Source organism: Herpailurus yagouaroundi, unplaced genomic scaffold, assembly GCF_014898765.1.
Source record: "Herpailurus yagouaroundi ecotype Mexico unplaced genomic scaffold, PumYag 161, whole genome shotgun sequence".
Classification (NCBI taxonomy): domain Eukaryota; kingdom Metazoa; phylum Chordata; class Mammalia; order Carnivora; family Felidae; genus Herpailurus; species Herpailurus yagouaroundi.
This window is the reverse complement of record NW_024412402.1, coordinates 15,019,178-15,040,530: the sequence shown is the minus strand read 5'-3', so window position 1 is coordinate 15,040,530 and position 21,353 is coordinate 15,019,178. Positions and strand designations below refer to the sequence as shown.

At 48.5% G+C, this 21,353-nt stretch overlaps 1 protein-coding gene across 14 annotated transcripts in view; it reads right to left on the bottom strand.

The window, feature by feature from the left end:
* Positions 1 to 21,353, bottom strand: part of GRAMD1B (GRAM domain containing 1B) — a 246,331-nt gene that overhangs the window by 106,339 nt on the left and 118,639 nt on the right. The window contains exons 1-2 of one of the 14 annotated variants that reach the window (XM_040483361.1): positions 6,961 to 7,077; positions 6,254 to 6,329 (exon numbers count right to left, since the gene is read on the bottom strand). The exons of 12 other annotated variants lie outside the window; for them this stretch is intronic. In XM_040483361.1, the coding sequence (XP_040339295.1) occupies positions 6,254 to 6,329; positions 6,961 to 6,973 (89 nt within the window). In that variant the 5' untranslated portion in view covers positions 6,974 to 7,077. Of the gene's footprint in view, positions 1 to 6,253; positions 6,330 to 6,960; positions 7,078 to 21,353 lie in introns of those variants that run through there. One more of the 14 variants, XM_040483364.1, reaches the window with a different exon arrangement.

Genomic DNA, 21,353 nt, shown 5'->3' with positions numbered 1-21,353 from the left:
CATTTTAACCATCATCATGACTGTTCCTAACCGGTATCCACAGACGACCAGTACCTCCTGCAGGGACTACAGGCTCCATTTCTGTGCCTCCTTATCTACTTTTTCTCCTTTATGTGCACAAAAGTTTCTGATTTTTTTTTTCTGTTTTGTTGGGGATGTTTTTATATTTCTACTTTACGTTTCTATTTCTATATGTGGTATTTCTGTCACATCAGTCAGCCATTTATTTAGTCAACAACAACCACACTTACTGAGTGCCTACTATGTTCAGGACCCAGACAAATCATGACGTTATTTCAATAATAACCCAAATATCCTCCTTGATCTCCGGAAGCTTATAATCTCATAAGGAAGATAATACACGGGCATTAAGTAGTTATATTAAGTAATTCTAACATAAAGTTTAAAGTAGTAAGTCCTGTAAGAGAGGCACAGGTAATCAGGACACAGTATTTCTGTTCACCAAAATGAACACAGGTTTGTAATCGTTATGCCACCTTTTCAATTAATAAGTAACGATGAGTATTCTCAGCCAACCTATGTTAAGTCTGTCTGCGATAATTATTTCTTGATCAGTCTGGTCTTAACACAAAAGAGTCAGCCAGAAAAAGGATCCAATATTTGTGATCATCCTTTATGGAGACAAGAACTTCCTATCTGCATGACAGGTGTCCAGAAATAGTGCCTTCGGAACATATTGCCATCATCGCTGCCAATAAATACAGGTTTATTTGGACAGAGCAGACTGCATCTAACGGGCTGGAATCTGAAACTGCATTTCCTACCATTAGGACGTTTTCTCATCAGGGCCTTAAGGCTGGGGGGAAAACAACGTGGAAGATGGTTCAGGCCCCTCTACCGACTATATTCTCTACACGTCACAACTGACGCGAGATGGCATAATCATGAGTAAACCTCCAGAGAGCTCAGGTTCCGTGTGTCTTAGGACTACTCGGTAAATGCACCTGTGTCCTTCCATACTCTGCCACCAGCTACATCTGATGGTTCAAGGGCACTGTGAAGTATTTAGATGATCTGTGGACAACTGACAAAAACAAGGGCAACATGGTTAAGTTTTGAAAAAGCTAAATACACTGAATTTTTAGTTTTTGATAACATGTCCGTTGAAATTTGTATTAAGGGGCACCTGGTGGCTCAGCAGGTGAAGCGTCTGACTCTTGATTTCAGCTCAGGTCATGATCTCACAGTTCATGAGATCAAGCCCCGCGTTGGGCTCTGTGCTGACAGCTGGGAGCCTGGAGCCTTCTTGGGATTCTGTATCTCCCTCTCTCTCTCCTTGCCCCTCCCCTGCTTGTGTTCTCCCTCTCTCTCTTGCTCTCTCTCTCAAAATAAATAAACATTTAAAAAAATTTGTATTAAAATATTCTTTAAACAGTGGTGGTGGACGTTTTCTATTTCAGTTTTGTTACCTTCCATAGGTAAGACATGTGGCGATTCTGTGTCGGTCCACCAACTTTTTTCAACTTCTCTACCCGACACACAAGCTCAGACCCCCAGTGTCCCCCACTCCCCGCCCCGAGGAAGGGCTGCTGAGTTCTGGGACCTCACATTCCACTCTAAGGAGAGGCTATGGCTCCTAACTGCTGGGAAGGGGGATCTGAAAGCCTTCTTCAGTCAACTCCCTGTCTTCAGGGAGCCCTGTGGTCTGGGAGCCCTGCAGGGCTGCAGCCTGCACCCTGCAGCCCTGTGGTCACCTGCATCCCAGAGGTTCCTAACCCAGGGGGGCTTAGTGACATATTAATTGGCATGTCACATCCTATTAGTTTCAGGTATAGAACATAACGGTTCATTATTTGTACACACGGTGAAATGATCACAGTAAGCTTCGTCAACATCCATCCCCACAACATTGTAAGACTTTTTTCTTATCATGACCCGATCTACTCTCGAATGCTCTAACAAAGCCTTGGAGATACGCCTGTGCCTCCCAAGTATACGAGAACAACTACTGCCACTCTCCTGACCTCGGACACCAATTTCCAACTGTTCCGAACACCGTCACCTAGATGTCCCAAGGGCACCTCAAAGCCAGCCTGAATAAATGCAACTTCTCACTGCCCCTCTAAACCTGCTGCTCCCTCTGACCTCCTGCGCCTGCTTCAGTGAACGGCACCAACTACAAAGTCGCCCAGTCAGACACCTGGAATTCACCCTATACTCCTCTTCCACCTCCCACTGAACTAGATACAAAGGCCTGTCCGTTCTAGCTCCCTGAACAACTCTGAGTTTGTATCTTGCTTTCAGTTTTATACGTGCCTTTAAATTCTCATCGTTAGGTATGGCGTTATGCCTACCCCTCCTCTCCTATTTGTTCATTTACCAAATTATTTATTGAGCCCCTATTATATTACTTGGTAATATAATAGGCGTGGGGGGGGGGCGGGTTGTGGCTTAAAAAGCAAAATCACACTAGCCCTGCCCTTAAAAAAAAAAAGTTTACGGTCTAGTTGGGGAAGACAGACATGTAAAACAAAACAAAGAATCTGAGATGGCACAAAATGAGGAAATGATCAATTATCTGTCTGCCTTGTAGCCAGAGAGTACTTTTTTTTTTTTAAGTTTATTTATTTTGAGAGAGAGAGAGAGCACACGCACGCACAATGAAGCGGGGTAGGGATGGGGGCGGGGGAGAATCCAAAGCAGGCTCTGTACTGTCAGCACACAGCCCAATGCAGGGCTCGAACTCACAAACCGTGAGACCATGACCTGAGCCGAATTCAAGAGTAGGACGCTTAGCTGACTGAGCCACCCAGGCACCCCAGAGAGTACTTTTTCAAAAGCAAATCTGATGCTATCCTAAGATATTTCGATTGTTCCCAGTATCTACATAATCTCAGTAATGTGCAAGGCTGTCATGGGATGTCAATCCCTATGTCTAGTTCCATCATCTGCCGCCTGGGGTCCACGTGCTCCTAAGCCCTGATCATGCCAAACTGTTTGCAGTGTCCTGGGCTTTGCCCTGGGCACGCTGTCTCCTCTTGCCTAGCTACCGTTCAGCGAGCAGCTATGGTGAGCCAGGCATTATCTCACCTAATCCTCACGACAATCCTGCAGGGTTGATGGGTATCACCCTCGTTTACAAATGAGGACTCGGGGACGAGGACAGGCCAAGATAACCCGCTCAAGTTCGCAGAGCCAGAAAGTGGCAGCACCAGCGTATGATATGTCCAACTCCAGTTTATAATACCACCTCTCTTCTCTTGTCCACCTGCTAAGCTCCCGCTGACACTTCAGGTCTCAGATCAAATGTCGCTTCCTTTAGAAAGCCCTCCTGCCTGCCTAGGCCAACATCAAATAGTTCTTTTGCGCTTCCCTGCTGACTTGAACTTCTGTTACAACCCCTGTTACCTTGTACCGTCATAATGTTTCATAATGTTTACTCATCTGTCTCCCCCAAGAACCCGTGAACAAACTGTTCACGGTGATCATGTGCAATCCAATTACAACCTCCATAGTGAAATCTTTGCTGGCAAATAACGCATTTAATAAACATTCCTTGAACGAACGTACTGACGAATGCCTACCAACCTCTTTTCTCACGGTTGAAACGAGAACTCTCAGGGTGCAATTTACTATCTACATATCTTAACACAGTCACGTCAAGACATCAGACGGCCCCGCGCTGAAATTACAACCTTAAAAAAAAAAAAAAAAAATAGTACCATGGCAATGCAATAACAGAGCCTCAAACTCCAGACTCCAGGAGATGAAATCATGCCTCCAACAGCCTTCCTCCAGGAACTGAACATGGTCTAAATAGGCAGTGCTGTCGTCCAGAGTGATCACACATCCAAACCAAAAGCTCTTTCATTCTGGAGTAACTGAACCCAGTATAGTTGGGGCTAAGGGAAATCCTGGGAACAGTACCTGAGAACTGAAGGGGACAGGGTAAGACAGATGCATTTACATGTATTTAGCAATACACACAAGTAAAATGATATATTAAGGAAACAACATCCGAGTCATATATAAATGACGTACCAGTGAGTCACGACGTGAATTTTTACTCAACAGCTCCGCTGCATTTAGATAGTATCAGAGATTCGGTACATCTGCCACAATACATAGGCTCTCTTTGTACCTAGGCTGTAAAATGCAAACAGGCTCTTTGCAGGAGCATCTTCATCAGGTAAAGTTTCTTAAATATTTGTGACTTATAATCCTTCTGGGGACCTACGGAGAGCCACAGGTACTCTTCCCAGAAAAATGCAGAGAAATATAAAATTCTGCCTACAAACGATAGAGCTCACAGACCCTCTCCTAAGGACCTCAGTGGTCCGTGGGCCCAGACTGGAAATACCTGAACTAAACTCCCTCCAAAGGGTCTGGGGTAGAGAAGGTTAAAGAAAGAGAATCACAGCTCTGGGGTTAAAGGCATCTGTCTCCACGGCCAATCAGGTTCATTCTTTGAGGTCCTGAAAGAAGACGCCAGCCTCAGGAATGGTCCGGCTCCCAAGACCTGATTGTCCCCCTCCGTGGACAATCTGCAATCTTGGTTAGCGGATGGTAAGAGACTAAGAAAAATGGAGCTGCCTCTGTTTCTACCTCCAGATGCAGCTGCAAACATAAACATACCCCTCCTAATTAACCGCAGAATAACTCTCCAATCCCTGCAAACCACACCTTTCCCCCCAGCACAGGCCACCACCCACCCTTGAGGGCCAACCGGTTGATCCCCAACCACTTACAACTTCATGAGCTAGTTGACTGGGAGGTTCGTGAGACGGAAGCCTGGTGACAGATGACACCTGACATCACCAACAGTAGCATTACAACCACAAAACAAACTGCTTGGAGCAAACCGGGTTTTGGATCCAAACACAGGGCTGCTCCCCCTGGCTGCCTCTGTGCTCGCTGCGAAGTGGGGAGGGCATCTTGCACCAACCGTGCTTAATGTGGGTACCAGGATGTTTGAGGAAGGAGGGGAAAGAGAGGGGAAGCGGGGACAGGGGAGGGAGGCAGTCCAGGGAGGCCTGTTCTCATTTAGTTGTGTGCTCCCCAGCTCCTTTCTTCACAGAAAACAAAGTATTTGACAAATCTAAGCTGGTTAAAACAACAGTTGTGTGTAATTTTGCAGACTAGAAAACGAAAGCCCAGAGAGGGGAAGTAACTCGGAGCAGATCACACCGCATGCAGGAGTAGGAGAAAGGCACCAGCAGCTCAGATCTGTGATTCGCGGGGACATGTCCTCACCACCAGAACACATTACTGCCCACAGCACCCTCGCTGCTTGGGCCTCCAACCTCCTTCTCTCTTCCATGTACACACGGGGTACCCAACCTGTTCCAAAAGTCTGAATCCTGTTCAGTCTTTCATCTCTGAAACAAAGGAGACCCTGCCATCTAGCCAAAAACGAACCCCCCCCCCCCAAGCCTGTCCAAGGGCTGAGATATTCTAGAAGGACATTAGGTCTCTCCCTGCATAAAGGTACTGGGGTTGGGGCTTGCAGACTTGGCCTCCTTAGGTTCCCCCATCCACTCCCAATGGCTCCAGTTCCTTCCTCGTCTGGGAAAATGCACAGGCACTGCAAATTCCAAACTGCAAGCAGGACTCAGGAGGGATTAGAAACTCGTCTCAGGAACGCCCTCTAGTGAGCCTGCAGGGTCTGGGCGAGAGCACCCGGGCACATTCCCTGGAGGGGCCCAGACCCACACTTCCATTGGGGCATCAGATGAGCGGTGGGAGGGGACAGCAGCAGCACCTGCCACTCAGAGACCAACTCCCCGCCAATCCCAAGGCCATCGTCTGCTGCAGAATGAGAGGCAGTCTCTGCTCTCAAGACTGTCCAGCCCACGACGACCCCACCCATTCCTTATACAACAGAGGAGGGAAAAGGGAAGCAGACAGAAGGTGGGAAGGAAGGGTAGGGAGGCACAAATGGATGAAGAGAGCATTGTGGCGTGAGAGAGAGAGACCATAAAGGAGGGAGTGACTAAAGAGAGACGGGATAAGGAGGGAGAGCTAATGAGAAAGACACAGATCAGCCCAGACAGAGCTAGAGACCAACCCCCCCCCCGCCCCCACCACCACCTGCTCAGACTTCTGGGCACGGAAAGGTGAGGAGTGCGCTCTGTCAGACCCAGCCCTCCCTCCCCTCTCCTGAGCTTCATGCTCGGGGGTCATTTCCCTCCGCTCTGACCCAGCCCCCGGACACTTAGGAGTGGTGAGCTGAGGGACAGGAGGGGAGAGAAAAGTGAACCAAAGGCAGAACTCGCCAAGCGAAGCCACTTACGCACAGTGCGGCCGGCAGCATTTCCATCCTACCTTTGCTGTCGCCATATCAGCCGGCTCCATGATCTCTGCTTGGCCTAAGGAGCAGTGGCCCCGTCCAGAGAAAAAAGGCAGAGTCACAAATGTCCACCCGGAAAGAACAAACCACCCCTCTGGAAGGGCAGGGAAAGTAAGAGACCAATTTCGGTTCTCTGGCCCCCTGGGATGTCCTCTACTGGGGGTGGGGGAAGGGAGGGGAGACAGGAAAGAGGCTCGGGGTCCCCAGCAAGTTGGGGTTGTGGGGGGGGGGGTGCTGCCTGGGTTCCCACAGATGCTCACATCAGGCTGAGTCAGGGGGCGTCTCCCCTTGCCTGGTACTTCTTCCCAGGAGGCAAGTGTGGGTCTCCCAGGGCTCCCCCTGCTGGGGGAGAGCGCACAGAGGTGGAGGCCCTGCCCTCCCATCACCCGGCCAACTGGTACCCACAGGTCAGGAAGAGCGGAGCGTGTGGGCAGAGGCCAGCTGGCGGGTGCTGAGCAAGTGCTGGGGGTAGCAGGTAGGGAGGAGGCCGGGGGCCCGTGGGGGCGGGTGTGAGAACCTCAAGGAGGTACAGGCACTCAGATGGAAGCAGGAGGTGCTGTGCAAGGAGGTGCCGGAGGCTCAAGCCGGAGCCCTGCGCGGCAAGGTCGAGAATGCAGAGGGAGAGGAATCTGCCGGGTGAAGCCACTCACCTTGCAATAACATTCAGACTGACTGAGGCCTACACAGGAGCCAGGAGCGGGCGGTTCACACCCCCCCACTCCACTCCCAGAGACTCACAGCCTCTGTCTAAAGGTACATGAGAGCAGCCGGCAGCCGGGCTGGATCTGCAGAGGCCCCTGGCTCTCTCGGAGCAGCCTGATTGGAGGAGCAGGATGACTTCATCCGGCCCCATTCATCACTGTAGGTTTCCTGCCCAGCGGGGACAGGCCGCTCTGCTTGCAGTGACTACAGCTTCCTCTCTGGCCCATTTTCCTCCGGCAACCTCGGATAGGCTGTGTCGGCCAGAGGCCGCCAGGGAAAGGGATCGGAGCACCCCAGGCCCTAGAGGGAAGAGGGGAAGAGGCCGCTCACGTTTCAAGGAAACAGCAAAGCCTCTACTTAAATAAAACACGGTGTGGGTGTTCACTGTGTGTATTTGCTCATGCTGGCGCCCGGATAAACACAAAAGAGCAGGGCTCCTCGGAGGCAGCCAAGAAGGGAGGTGTGTGCTCTCCTGAACCACTGACCTTCCCGCCCTGTCTTTAGAGATATTCTCCCAATCAAAGCCAATAACCTATGGAAAGGCAGATCAATATCCTCAGCTCTGCCAGATCTTCCAACAGTGCTAACCTGGGCTGGCTGTTAAGCACACTGATTGCTTTATGCTTCTGGTTTCAGACCTGCAAAGTGTTAAGGTGGAAGCTGCGGCTCCATTTTACGGATGAGAAAACAAACAAAGACCCGGAAAAGAGCAAAAGGGTCAAAGAAAGGCCTGCCAACACTCCTTTCCAGATTCCAGATAGACTCATCCCTCAGAAAGGGTGAGACCCCAAGATATAAGCCCCTTCACGTACCCCCTCCCAAACCAGCTTCCAGAGCATAGAACAATCCAGCAGAGCCAGGGTTAAAGAGAGAGATTAAAATAGAAGAGAATAAAAAAGGCAGGCAAGGAACCTGTGATCGCTCATCCATTCCTGCCTCCCTCACCCTTCATTCTTTTCTCTTACCTCTGCTGCTGGTCAAGCCTGGCTTCACAACAAAACTGAGCACTCAGGGGGACCCACACAGAGCAGGAAAAGAGTTTTCCCGAAAGAACGAAAGAACGACAACACCAACCATCCCACAAACAATTCCACTTTAACACAGCCTTTGTGAGTCTGGCTTAATGACAGAACAGTAAGAGTTAACAACTCCCATTTGTAAGGTGCTCGAATGCGGTTCCAAATCTGCTGCCTCATCTGACACTCCGAGGAAGCCTGTGAGGTAAGTATTGTTTTCTCCAGTTCAGAGATAATTAAACTAGGATTCAGAGACTTTCCGTGACTTGCCCCAGGTCACACGGCCGGCATAGCAGAGCTGGGCTCCAAACCTGTGTTCGCTGACACCAAACATCTTTCCGCTAAACGCTAAATGCCATGCTACCAAATTTCCCACCCCTTCATCCTTCCGTCCTCCATCTGTCCCCAACTCTTGCTGCCATTACCACAGACTCAGAGAATATAAAACCTCGATTAATTTAAGATTTCCTTTTGGGACACTCCCCGCCCCCAACCCCCCGCCTGTTTTCCCCTGAGGATGGCAAATTGTAAGAAAATGCATTCTCAAACATTAGGGGGACAAAATCTTGGGCATATCCAGAGGTTGGTGTATACACATTAAGCAAATCTCCTGTGTCCAATGGTACTAGGACAGAAACAGACACTTAGATCAATGGAACTGAATCGTGGTCCAGAACTGGACCCACGACGTATAGCCAACCAATCATTGACAAAGCAGAAAAGAATATCCAATGGAATAAAGACAGTCTCTTCGGCAAACGATGTTGAGAAAACTGGACAGCGACATGCAAAAAAATGAACCTGGACCACTTTCTTACACCATACACAGAAAGAAGCTCAATATGGAGGAAAGATCTAAATGTAAGACAGGAAGCCATCAAAATCCTTGAGGAGAAAGCAGGCAAACACCTCTTCGACTTCGGCTGCAACTTCTTACTCCACAGGTCTCTGGAGGCAAGGGAAACGAAAGCAAAAATGAACTACTGGGACCTCATCAAGATAAAAACTTCTGGGGCGCCTGGGTGGCTCAGTCGGTTGAGCGTCCGACTTCGGCTCAGGTCATGATCTCGCGGTCCGTGAGTTCGAGCCCCGCATCGGGCTCTGTGCTGACTGCTCAAAGCCTGGAGCCTGTTTCAGATTCTGTGTCTCCCTCTCTCTCTGACCCTCCCCCATTCATGCTCTATCTCTCTCTGTCTCAAAAATAAATAAACGTTAAAAAAAATTTTTTTTTTAAAAACTTCTGCACCGGGAGGGAAACAATCAGCAAAACTAAAAGGCAACTGACAGAATGGGAGAAGATATTTGCATAAAGGCTTAGATCCAAAATCTATAAAGAACTTATCAAACTCAACACCCAAAGAAACAAGTAATGCAGTGAAGAAATGGGCAAAAGACATGAATAGACACTTTTCAAAAGAAGACATCCAGATGGCCAACCGACACAGGAAAAATGTTCAACATCACTCATCATCAGGGAAATACACATCAAAACCACAATGAGATACCACCTCACACCTGTCAGCATGGCTAACGTTAACAACTCAGGCAACAACAGATGTTGGCGAGGATGCGGAGAAAGAGGATCCCTTTTGCACTGCTGGTGGGAATGCAAACTGGGGCAGCCACTCTGGAAAACAGTATGGAAGTACCTCAAAAAATTAAAAATAGAACTACCTACGTCCCAGCAATTGCATTACTAGGTATTTATCCAAGGGATACAGGTGTGCTGTTTCAAAGGGGCACATGCACCCCAATGTTTATAGCAACATTATCAACAATAGTCAAAGTATGGAAAAAGCCCAAATGTCCATCCACTGATGAATGGATAAAGAAGATGTGGTATATATATACAATGGAGTATTTTTCTTAAGTTTATTTATTGTTTAGAGAGAGCACAAGCAGGGGAGGGACAGAGAGAGAAGAGGGGAGAGAGAGGAAGAGGGGGAAAGAGAGAGAGAGAGAGACAAAGAGAGAAAGAGAGAGAGAGCATCCTAAGCAGGCTCCACGCTGTCAGTGTAGAACCCAATGCAGGCCTCGAACCCACATAACATGAGATCATGACCTGAGCTGAAATCAAGAGTCAGACATTTAACCGACTGAGCCATCCAGGCGCCCCATATATACAGTGGAGTATTACTCGGCAATCTAAAAGAATGAAATCTTTCTATTTGCAACAACGTGGATGGAACTAGAGGGTATTATGCTAAGTGAAATTAGTCAGAGAGAGACAAAAATCATACGACTTCACTCATATGTGACATTTAAGGCACAAAACAGATGAACATAAGGGAAGAGAAGCAAAAATAATATAGAAACAGGGAGAGGGACAAAACATAAGAGACTCTTAAATACAGAAAACAGAGGGTTGCTGAAGGGATTGTGCTGGGGGGCTGGGCTAAATGGGTAAGGAGCATTAAGAAAGACACTTGGGATGAGCACTGAGTGTTACATGTAGGGGATGAATCACTGGATTCTACTCCTGAAATCATTACACTATATGCTAACTAACTTGGATGTAAATTAAAAAAAAAAAAAAAAAAAAAACCTCCTGTGTCCAGTGGAAATTGCCTTTAAAAAGAATCAGTTACTCACGTTCACTTTATTTAGGTAGCAGAGTAGACTAAGCCATCTGACCAAACTGGTCAATTACCAAGATTAAAATGAAGGTGGGGGGATATGTTCCTGGTTCCAGTCACGATCATCACTGAATATATCATGTATCCCTTGCCTATCCCATCCCATCTCACTCTATTAGCCAAGGGGCATGAAAGTTCCATACAGCGAAATGAAAAAGGACAGGAGTAAAAGTAGTGGGACACCATCTGGGCCGATGGATTGGTTTTCTTTAGCTCACTGCCCCATGGTCATAGATACAATCAACTGGGAAAGGGTACGGGGCGCTGCTAGGACAGCACTAAAGGTATTCTATCATAACCTGCACAAAAAAAGCCAAAAGCGTGCGGGCTGCGCTGGTTCCGCACGAATCATCTCTGCTCAGAGGCCTGTAATGTTCCTTCTGGCTATCGCTCTGGCCTGCGGTCCTCTCTGTTCCTGGGCTGACAGTCAAATGCACAGACAGATGGAGAGCAGAAGGCTGGTGCCCACGAAGGAGGATGTTCTGTTTCATCAAAATCATGCAGAAATCAGACCCGTGTTAACAGGACCCCGCCCAGTGTCCCAAATGACCAAACACATGTACCTCCTCGGTTCTTAATGGCAACCGACCGTCACACAGCCCCGGATACTGAACACAGCAGACAGCATTTCAGAGGGCTGCTCAGCCAGAAGCAGCCATGTTTTTACAAAGCAATTTATATGTCCTGGACTCAAAGCAGCAGGAAGAGAGCTGTTAGCTATAGAACAGATAATGCAGGAGATGGGGCACAGAAGGAGGTAGGGGATAATGCTTGGTTTCAATGAGAAAGGAGGGAAGAAGTATGTCCCAGAGTCCAAAGATAATTCCAGAAGGGAAGAAAGAAAATGACACTGAAAGGGGAAAAAGAAAGGAAAACCGATGCAGTGGATCAACATCCACACTGCATCCACACTTCTGCTAACCATCCACACTTCTGCTAACCAGAAAGGAATCCATCTAATAATTTCTTCTGGGAGAAGTAACTCCTCTAGTCTATTCGTTTGCTCTTTGAGCTAGAGACCAGAAGCTCCCTCTTCTGCAAGTTCACTGCGCTCCATTTGACCTCCTATTTAGTAATAAGACAGAAAGATGGATAGAGAGAGAGAGAGAGACAGAGAGACAGAGAGAGAGACAGAGAGATGGATGGGAAGCTCTTTACCATATCATTACATCATTTTCTCTCCAGGGGAATTATTTGTACTAATGACTTTACCCTAGGTATTATATTCTAACTCCTTAATCACTATACTTATGTAACAAATTAAGGAAGAAAAACAAATAACAACAACAAAAAAACCCCAGATACCTGAAAAGAGGCTAGAGTGAGTTTTGGTGGAGGATGGGTAGGGTGTCCTGGGATGAACAGGCACCCAGTTCCCTAAAGACAGCTCAGAGGCTGGACACTGCACCTGCTTCTTTAGGAAGAGCCTCCTCTAAAGCAGCTGCCTATTGGTGGGCAGGGCACAAGGAAGCCAAGCAAGCCAGTTTCAAACCCTGGTCAGACCAGTGTCCTCCTGCTGCACCATGGGATGTGTAGTTCTCTGAGCAATGGGCAGTGGTGCAGCCATATTTGCACTGCTTATCCAATGTGCAGCTTGACCACAAACGTGGGTCAGACACCTTAGCCAAAAAGGTACGACTCCTCCCTGCAGTCTGACTTTATTTTTTATTTTTAATATTTATTTGAGAGAGACAGAGTGTGAGTGGGGGAGGGGCAGAGACAGAGGGAGACACAGAATCCGAAGCAGGTTCTAGGCTCTGAGCTGTCAGCACACAGCCCAATGCGGGGCTCGAATCCACAAGCTGTGAGATCATGACCCAGGCTGAAGTCCGACGCTTAACCAACTGAGCCACCCAGGTGCCCCCCCGACAGTCTGACTTTCAACAGAAAAGATGGTGAGGAAACAGGGAGAGGTTCACAAACTACAGGAGATCACAAACATGAAGACCTTGAGAGGTCACTTGATGTCTTTGCTCTGTGAGCACAGAAAATGACAGCTTCTCTCAAGAGAAGAGACAGAAAAAGAAAGAGGAAGGGAGAAAGAGAGGGAGATGAAGGGGAAAAGGGCAGCGTGTGTGTTCCCATGACTGTGCATGTTGGATTCAGGGACCAGAAGGTGACTTCTCATCTTTTGCTGGTTAACCATCAACTCTGGAGAGAGGCAGTCGAGTGTGCTGACGAGCATGCCTCTTCAGCTATTCTGCGCAGGTTGCAATTCTGCCTCAACTGCCCACCATCTGTGTGACCCTCAGGCTGGTTGCTTAGCCTCTGTGCCCTCATTCCTCATCCGTAAGGCAGAGATGATGTTACTCAACTCATAGACTATATGCAGATAACATGCTAGAGGGCTTAAAACTGTGTCTTAGGGGCGCCTGGGTGGCGCAGTCGGTTGAGCGTCCGACTTCAGCTCAGGTCGCGATCTCGCGGTCCGTGGGTTCGAGCCCCGCGTCGGGCTCTGGGCTGATGGCTCGGAGCCTGGAGCCTGTTTCCGATTCTGTGTCTCCCTCTCTCTCTGCCCCTCCCCCGTTCAGGCTCTGTCTCTCTCTGTCCCAAAAAAATAAATAAAAAACGTTGAAAAAAAAAAATTAAAAAAAAAAAACAAACTGTGTCTTAAGTGTTAGATTTTTTTTTTCAGTATTATTCAGTGGTTTGCTCCTTGCCCTAATCCATGTGACCTTTCCCCCCACCCAGACATGAAATTTTAAGTCTTCAGAGCTGACGATGGCAGAGGTAGACTGGACAGAAAACAATCCCACCTGCATTTTTAGATGAATAAAGACGGGGGGGGGGGGGCGGTGAGACAGTCATTAGAATAAGCAAAAGGGCAGAAAAGGAACAAGGACAAGAACTACCACCAGAGACACTTGCAAGTAATACTGAATGGCAGCGGACATTAAGGGGGACATACGGGGGAGTTTGGGGAAAAAAAATCATCAAAGAACAGTAAAAAAGAGTCCGAACAAAATAAAGAAGGGGAGGAAAGACTGACAAAGAAAATCAGGGAAACTGATCAGGTTGGAGGTGGGAGGAGAAAGGAGACCGAGAAATTAAAAACTCAAAGTGGGAAGTTCCGAGAGGATATGACCAAAGCATCTGTGAGGAGCTATGGATGGACAGAACTGCCCAGCATGAGGAAACTAGAGAGACGGCAGCTAACACTGCAAAGTTCAAGTCTAGAATGGTCTTGCCAAGCGGGCCTGATCCCTGGCGATGGCCCGCCCCGGTGTTGTGGGGGTGTGGGCTGGAGGAGGTTGCTCAAGCAGGCAGGACTGGAGCGAGTGAGGTGGGTGGTAAGGGTTAAGGTTCAGGTTCCAGGAGGAAAGGAAGTAGACGTAGCTTTGGGACCAGTCACCTAGAAGACAGCACCCTCAGCTCTGAAGTCAAGAGGAGAGGGGTGGGTACCTGGGCGGCCCAGGTGGTTAAGCATGCAGCTCAGGTCATGGTCTCACAGTTCCTGAGTTCAAGCTCTGCATCGGGCTCTGCGGTGATGGCGCGGAGCCTGCTTGGGATTCTGTCTCTCTTCTCTCTGCCCCGTCCCCTGCTTGTGCTTGCTCGCTCTCTGTCTCTCTAAATAAATAAATAAATAAATAAATAAATAAATAAATAAATAAATAAATAAATAAAATGAAGTCAAGAGGAGAGAAACAGGCCTATTTGAGTGCAAGTACTCCGGGCGAGACAAAGGGACGATGCCAGCTTAGGGAAACTCGTACTCTGTGCAATACTGAGTGTCTTTGCCGGTATCGGTGCCCTTCTGCATCTGAGTTCCTCAGGGTAAAACAAGATAGACAAAGGGGAGGGAGGCCCGCCCCCCTCAGCCACTAGCAATTCCTGAGGCCTCACAAGCAACAGGAATATAAATGCTACCCCCTCAGCATTAGCCTCTAGAGCTGGACAGGGCAGCATTGCATAGCAGTTGAACTCTACAGTCAAGTTGCCTAGATTCAGATTCCAGCCCATCGTATAAGGGTTGCGTGATCTCAGAGTGCCTGGGTGGCTCAGCCAGTTGAGCGTCAGACTCTCGGTTTCAGCTTAGGTCATGATCTCCTGGTTTGTGGGTTCGAGCCCCAAGGGAGGCGCGCAGAGCCTGTTTGGGATTCTATCTCTCTCTCTCTCCCACTCTCTGCTCCCCCCACACTCACATGCATGGACGCCCTCTCTCAAAATAAACATTTTTTTAAAACAGCTGTGTGATCTTATGCGAATTACAAAACCTCTCTAAGCCTTAGTTTTGTAAACTCTAAAATGGAGATAAGAGGACTACTGTTTCATAGCAAAATGGAGACATTTTTAAAATGTTTTTCAGTGTTTGTTTATTTTTGAGAGAGAGAGAGAAAGACAGAGTATGAGTGGGGGAGGGACACAGGGAAAGGGAGACCAGAATCCAAAGCAGGCTCCAGGCTCTGAGCTGTCAGCATAGAGCCTGACGTGAGGCTGGAACCCACAAACCGTGAGATCATGACCTGAGTCAAAATCGGACGCTCAACTGACTGAGCCATCCGGGCGCACCAAAATGGTGAAATTTAAATGTGAGCCCAGTGACTGACACATACTGGGAACAGTCACTAAATGTTGACTGAAATAATGCTGTCTTCACAATTACTGTCTTAAGGGCAGTCAGGGGTTGGGAACAATGGGAACTCCACGAGTTCCCCTAATGTCCCTCTATCTTCACTTGGTGTCCACGTGAAGCTCGCAGCGCTCTGATTACACAAGCCCTTCCTTGCCACCTCCAGGCCTCATGATATGGCCTCCAGCCAGCAGCTGGTCCCCAAACTGGACTTTCACATGACAACTTTGTGCAAGTGCTTTGAAAATGAAAAGAGTTGGGGCGCCTGGGTGGCTCGGTCGGTTGAGCATCTGACTCTTGATTTCAGCTCAGGTCACCATCTCACAGTTCGTGAGTTCAAGCCCCGCGTCGGGCTCTGCGCTGACAGTGCAGAGCCTGCATGGGATTCTCTCTCTCTCTCTCTCTGCCCCTCCATGCTCACTCTCTCTCTCTCTCTCAAAAATAAATAAAAACGTTTTTAAAAAGAAAATGAGAAGGGTCACCAAAGCACAAGGCAGGTAAGTGCTTGCACCTCCTGCTTTGGGGGTTTCCTTCTGCACCTGCACCAATTTTCACAAAAGACCTACAGCAGGCTGCCAAGCCCTCTGGAGCCTTTCACACAGCCATTCAGGGTGAGCGCATAGAAGAAGCCACAGGATTAACTGAGCCGGGGGCCAAAAGACACAGCTGTAGATCCCCGCCAATTCTCAGGCCAGAGGCAGGGGAAAAGACGCAAAGCCGGCACAAAAAAGGGCAATGTGGAGGGGAATGCTTCCAGGGACTACTGTCCCCTCCAGACTGCTGTTAGGTAAACCCCCTCCCCATCCAACGTCCCTGAGGGATACAGGCTCCGCCCTGGAGGGCTGTCGCAATCACATCAGAAAACAAAACACAGGGGTGCCTGGGTGGCTCAGTCGGTTATGCGTCCAACTTCAGCTCAGGTCATGATCTCACAGCTCTCGGGTTGCCCTCCATCGGGCTCTGTGCTGACAGCTCGGAGCCTGGAGCCTGCTTTGGATTCTGTCTGTCTGTCTGTCTGTCTGTCTGTCTCTCTCTCTCAGAAATGGAAAAAACATTAAAAAAATTAAAAACAAAAAACAGACCATTAAGCTACAGAAGCTGGGTGGGGTGGGGAAGAAAAGAAGGACCAAGGGAAATAGATGTCCGAGGAAGAACTCCGCTGGCCCCAGAGGAATCTGAGCAGAGGGTCTAAGAAGAACGGACAAACCCATTTCCACAGCTCCTCTGCCTTTGCAATGGCAGGTCCCTTCTCCTAGTGTCCTCTCGTCCTAAGAGGCGGGAGTTGTTGGGCTTAGACAGTCCTACCCTCCAGGGTAGAAGAAGTGGGGTCCAGGGCACTCCCCTTGCCTCCTGCCTGCTGACTCACACTGATCTCACTACTGAGGAGGGCTCAGGTGGCCCCGCTCTCTCCTCTCCGGCAAAGCCACTGCCAGCAGAGGGTGCTGGTGAGCCCAGCGGAGAGACCCCAAGGGAAGGTGAACTTTTTGCAGCTCAGGCTGGTACCCATAGGGGCTTCACCTGGTACCCGCAGAGAGGTCAGAGTGACCCATTTTATTCTGAGGTTTAGGCATAATAGTGAAACTGAAAGAAAGCATCAGAAATGTACTAGAACTTTCCTATAAATAACTTGCTGGTGAAAAGTCTACAGCACTTCTCAATATCCACAAGGCATAAGGAACATACTCAAAACAACCCCAACTGTTTGGCTCTCAGGCATATTTAACATGTATCATTCAAAATCACCGGGGTCTATACTCTCCTTGTTGATCTGTCTCTTGTTCCGTCCGGCTTGAAGCTTCACAAGAGATAACTTTCACTAACAAACTCGTTGACACACTCCACATTTGGAGCATTAGGTCCAAGAAGCTGGTGAAGGAAGATCCATCCAACATAAGGAAAAGCAGAAGGTTCAGCACTGGGCCCCAAGTGTCCTGATAGCCACATGGATGCTGTCTCAAGGGGGAAGTCATAAAAGGTTGCAAATAAAAATCTCTGGAGTCGGGCACCTGGGTGGCTCAGTCGGTTGAGTGTCCGACTTCGGCTCAGATCATGATCTCACGGTTCGTGGGTCCGAGCCTCGCGTCGAGCTCTGTGCTGACAGCTCAGAGCCTGGAGCCTGCTTTGGATTCTGTGTCCCCCTCTCTCTCCACCCCACCCCTGCTTGTGCTCTCTATCTTTCAAAAATGAATAAACATATTTTTTAAATCTCTGGAGATGAATTTCAGCTTGATCACTTACAAAGAATGCCAGTGGGCAATTTAAGCCTCCATTTCCTTCTCTAGACAATGAATAAAACAGCAACTATCCTTATAGGCCTGCTATTACGGTTGAATTCTTAATCATGCTTTCTTAAGCACATGTAAAGTGCAGTGCTGAACACATAATAAACTCTCAAAACAGCAGATATTAGTAGCAATGACAATTAATACCTCACATGCCCACAAACTAAGTACACAGGCATTTTTCATAGTCTTGGATTTATTCATCACATGCGTAGATTCTCTGTAGTTTCCTGTAATTCTAAGTTTCTTTACTGAGAGAAACCCCAGTTTATCTCCTGACTATGGAAGTTATTCACCGAGAGGCAGATAACCATTTGATGTAGGTACTGAAGAAGAAATTCACGAATCAGGAAGGAGTAGAGGGTATTAGCCTCCTTAAATCTCTTCTTTAGGGCCACTTCAGGCCACTTGGTAAGGACAACTGATACATACACACTCCTGGCCAGATTCAAGTCCACCCACTGTTTAAGATGCCAAGAAAAGGAAACATGGGTGTTTTACTTCTAGGGAGAAAGGAGTTCAACAGGTAAGACTGGTCGCTCTGTGGATCCCCAAGCAAACCTGTTGTGGTGCCATGTTCATAAACTCAAGAGTTTTGAGTCTGGCGTTGAATTCTACTTCATGAATCACCCAGCCAGTTCACATACAAAAGACACAAGGGAGGGGCGCCAGGGTGGCTCAGCTAAGTGTCTGACTCTTGATTTTGCCTCAGGTCACGATCTCATGGTTTGTGAGATCGAGCCCCACATCAGGCTCTGCACTGACAGCACGGAACCTCTGGGGAGGTACTCAGACACCGTCCACTCCCTCAGCCCCTCTCCCAATCCTGGGACCATCTGAACCAGGGTTACAATGCTTTCCTCTGCATTTTGATGGGAGACCTTCACCTTCAGACTAGGAAATAGCAAAGAGAAGGAGGGAGCCCAGCTGTGAACTGTTTGTTGCTCACCCGCCAGAGGATAAGAAGAAAAGAAGCATTGAGCAGTCCGGAAAGTTGGTGACAGATAAGATGTAATGATTATTTTAATTACATATCCCCACGCACATGCACACACACCCCGCCCACCTTTCTCCTTGCTGCAGAATGGGGATTCTTGGTCTATGGAGCAACCAATAAGGGAAAACAGGAGCTAGGCACGACACCAGTGTCCCTGAGGGAGCCACGGGTCTGCCAGGGGCTCCCTGAAAAGAGATGCCACAGGCCAGGAACAGGGCACTGGGCTCTCCCTGTCCTGTTACTATTCACTGTTAAATTGTGTATTTGATGCTAGCTAGCTCAGGGATAACAGGAGGCTTTGGGCAACGGGGCACATTTCTCAAAGCCAGGTTCAAGACCACTCAAGTCAGAATCACTTTGGGATATGTGTTCACTGTGCAAATTCCTAGGCCCACCCCAGTCCACACGACTCAGAAGAGCCCAGGAAATCTGCACAGTGAACAAGTTATGCACACGATTCTGAAACCCATGCGATGCGGCCTCCCTGGTCTCCCAAGTAGGCTGTTCATCATCAAGGGACAGGAACACTTACTCATGCAAAATATTATAACTTATATATATTATGTTTCTTTTTATCTAACCCTTTTAAAACGTCTGTAATAAGCAAAACATTTAGTACAGCAGTGCACGCATATAATTTATATAAATATACACTGGTGGAGATAGCTCAGAAAATTTTCACTGAGACAGGGGTTTGCAACAAGGCTGGAGTATCGACTTCCGGTACGACGGCTTCTCGCCTCTCGGGGAAAGCAGGGAGTGGTCTCGGCAAACAGGTGCTTGAGCTCACAGGATTCATCAGTAACAACCTGAGAAGAGAACTCCGGATTTTGACCTCCAACTGCGTCTCAACCCTGGAGTGAGAGGGAGGCAAAAAAATGCAGAGCAGGGCAAGCCGGAAGTGGAGTCCCTGCTTGAGCCCCCAGAACTGTCACCCACTCACATTCCTTCTTCACCCTGGCTACAGGAGGATGGATTTCACCCGGCAGGAGTGGGGGGAAGCGAGGGAATGAGGTTTACCATCTGCCTGCCAGTTGTCCCCATCTAAAGCCCAACTATGGCATCAGCAGAGTGAGCGTCGTTTGCTGAGCTATAATTAATATCCCCCTTTCTCGGGCAGGAAAGGAGAAACGCTGGGGTAGGAGAAACACTGAGCAGGTGACGGTTACACCTGCAGACAGTTCTGCTGACAGCGACGGAAGGAGCCAGGACTGCCAGCGAGGAACTACAAACTGGGAACTAGAGAAGGGAGGGGAAAGCAGGAACACCCACTTGCTTCCCTGCCCAGACCTAAAATAAGGTCCTTCTCCCTCCTATTCAAATGCCATGTGTGCTGTCTGTCCAAGACCAGACCATCCCCCAAGGATAGGAGTACGTGGATCCAAGAAAGGAGAACAACAGGTGAGGGGCGGTCACTAACCACAGACCACGAGCATGAAAACGTCACACGATTACCAGGTACAGAGGGGCTAGTCCGTGGCCCTCCGTCTGGAGCATAGTCACAGAATCCCACGATTATAGAACGCGAGAGGCTGGCAAAAACATCTTAGTTACTCATGCGTCCGTTTACTCATTAAACAAATCTTCTCTTTTTTTTTTTTTTTTGAAGGTTTATTTACTTATTTTTGAGAGAGAGCGAGCGAGAGCACACACACACGCGCGCGGGGGAGGGGCAGAGAGAAGAGAGGGAAAGAGAGAGTCCTAAGCAGGCTCTTCACGGTCAGCACAGAACCCAGTGCAGGGCTCGAACCCAGGAACCTTAAGATCGTGACTTGAGCCAAAATCAAGAGTCGGGCGGACACTTAACCGACTGAGCCCCCAGGCGCCCCCTCCTTTAACCCATCTTTCCTGAGCACGTCCCATGTGTCAGGCACACACTAGTGAATGAAGCAAAGACAGTCCCTGCTCTCATGGAGCTTAGTTAGGGCCCTAGTGGAGGAGACAGACGACACCAGGTCAACAGATAAATACAGCGACAAGATGGGTTGGCGCCAAAATGGAAAATAAGCTGGGCAAGTGAAGGCCGGGGTTTACGTGGACTGACTTCTCCTGGCCACTGAGGACTCGTTCGTGGCTTACCCGAACCAAGTTCTCCAACCTATACACAGCTCTCCAGCAGCTCAAAACTCATCTTCCGCTCTCCTCACGGGTTTAGCCCGAGTCTGCTGTTGGCTGGCAGTCACAACGACATCTACTGTGTCCCACACACAGGGCCAAGACCTTCTTCCATTTTGTGTCATTTTGATTCTCGCAGCCTCCACGAAAGAGGTACAGCTATCTCTATTCTTAAGGAAGGAAACATTCAGAGAGGGCAGGATTTTGCGAGAGCCCCAGAGCCAGTAAGTGGTAGAGCCAGAGCTTAATCGAAGGTTGTTCGGTTTTCAAAGTGTTTCTGAGTTCCACAAGACGACCGCTGAGGGATCGTGTCTCTGCCCCCAGCACCGTACCACAGGGTCGGAGAATCTCTTCTTCTGCCATTATCCCTTGGATCTTTGCTGTGTGCAGGGTACTGAGTGGTCGGTACCTGAGGAGTCATCTCGTAAGAGGAAGGACTCAGTCTCTGTTCACTGCCCTCAAAACTTCTGCCATGAGAACACCTCAGGGGAGACAACTCTTACCAACAGTTGGCTAAACACTTATGGGCATCCATGCCTACGTGTGTGCAAGAGAGTAAGAGACAGAGAGAATCAAGATCATCTACTGCACCTCCATCCCCAATCTACCTCCATTCAGTCTCTCTCACTACCTTTCCTCCATTTGTCCTACCTTTCCTTCCACTTACTGCTGTATTTCTCTTCACAAAAAAAAAAAAAAAAAAAAAAAAAAAAAAAAAAAAAAAA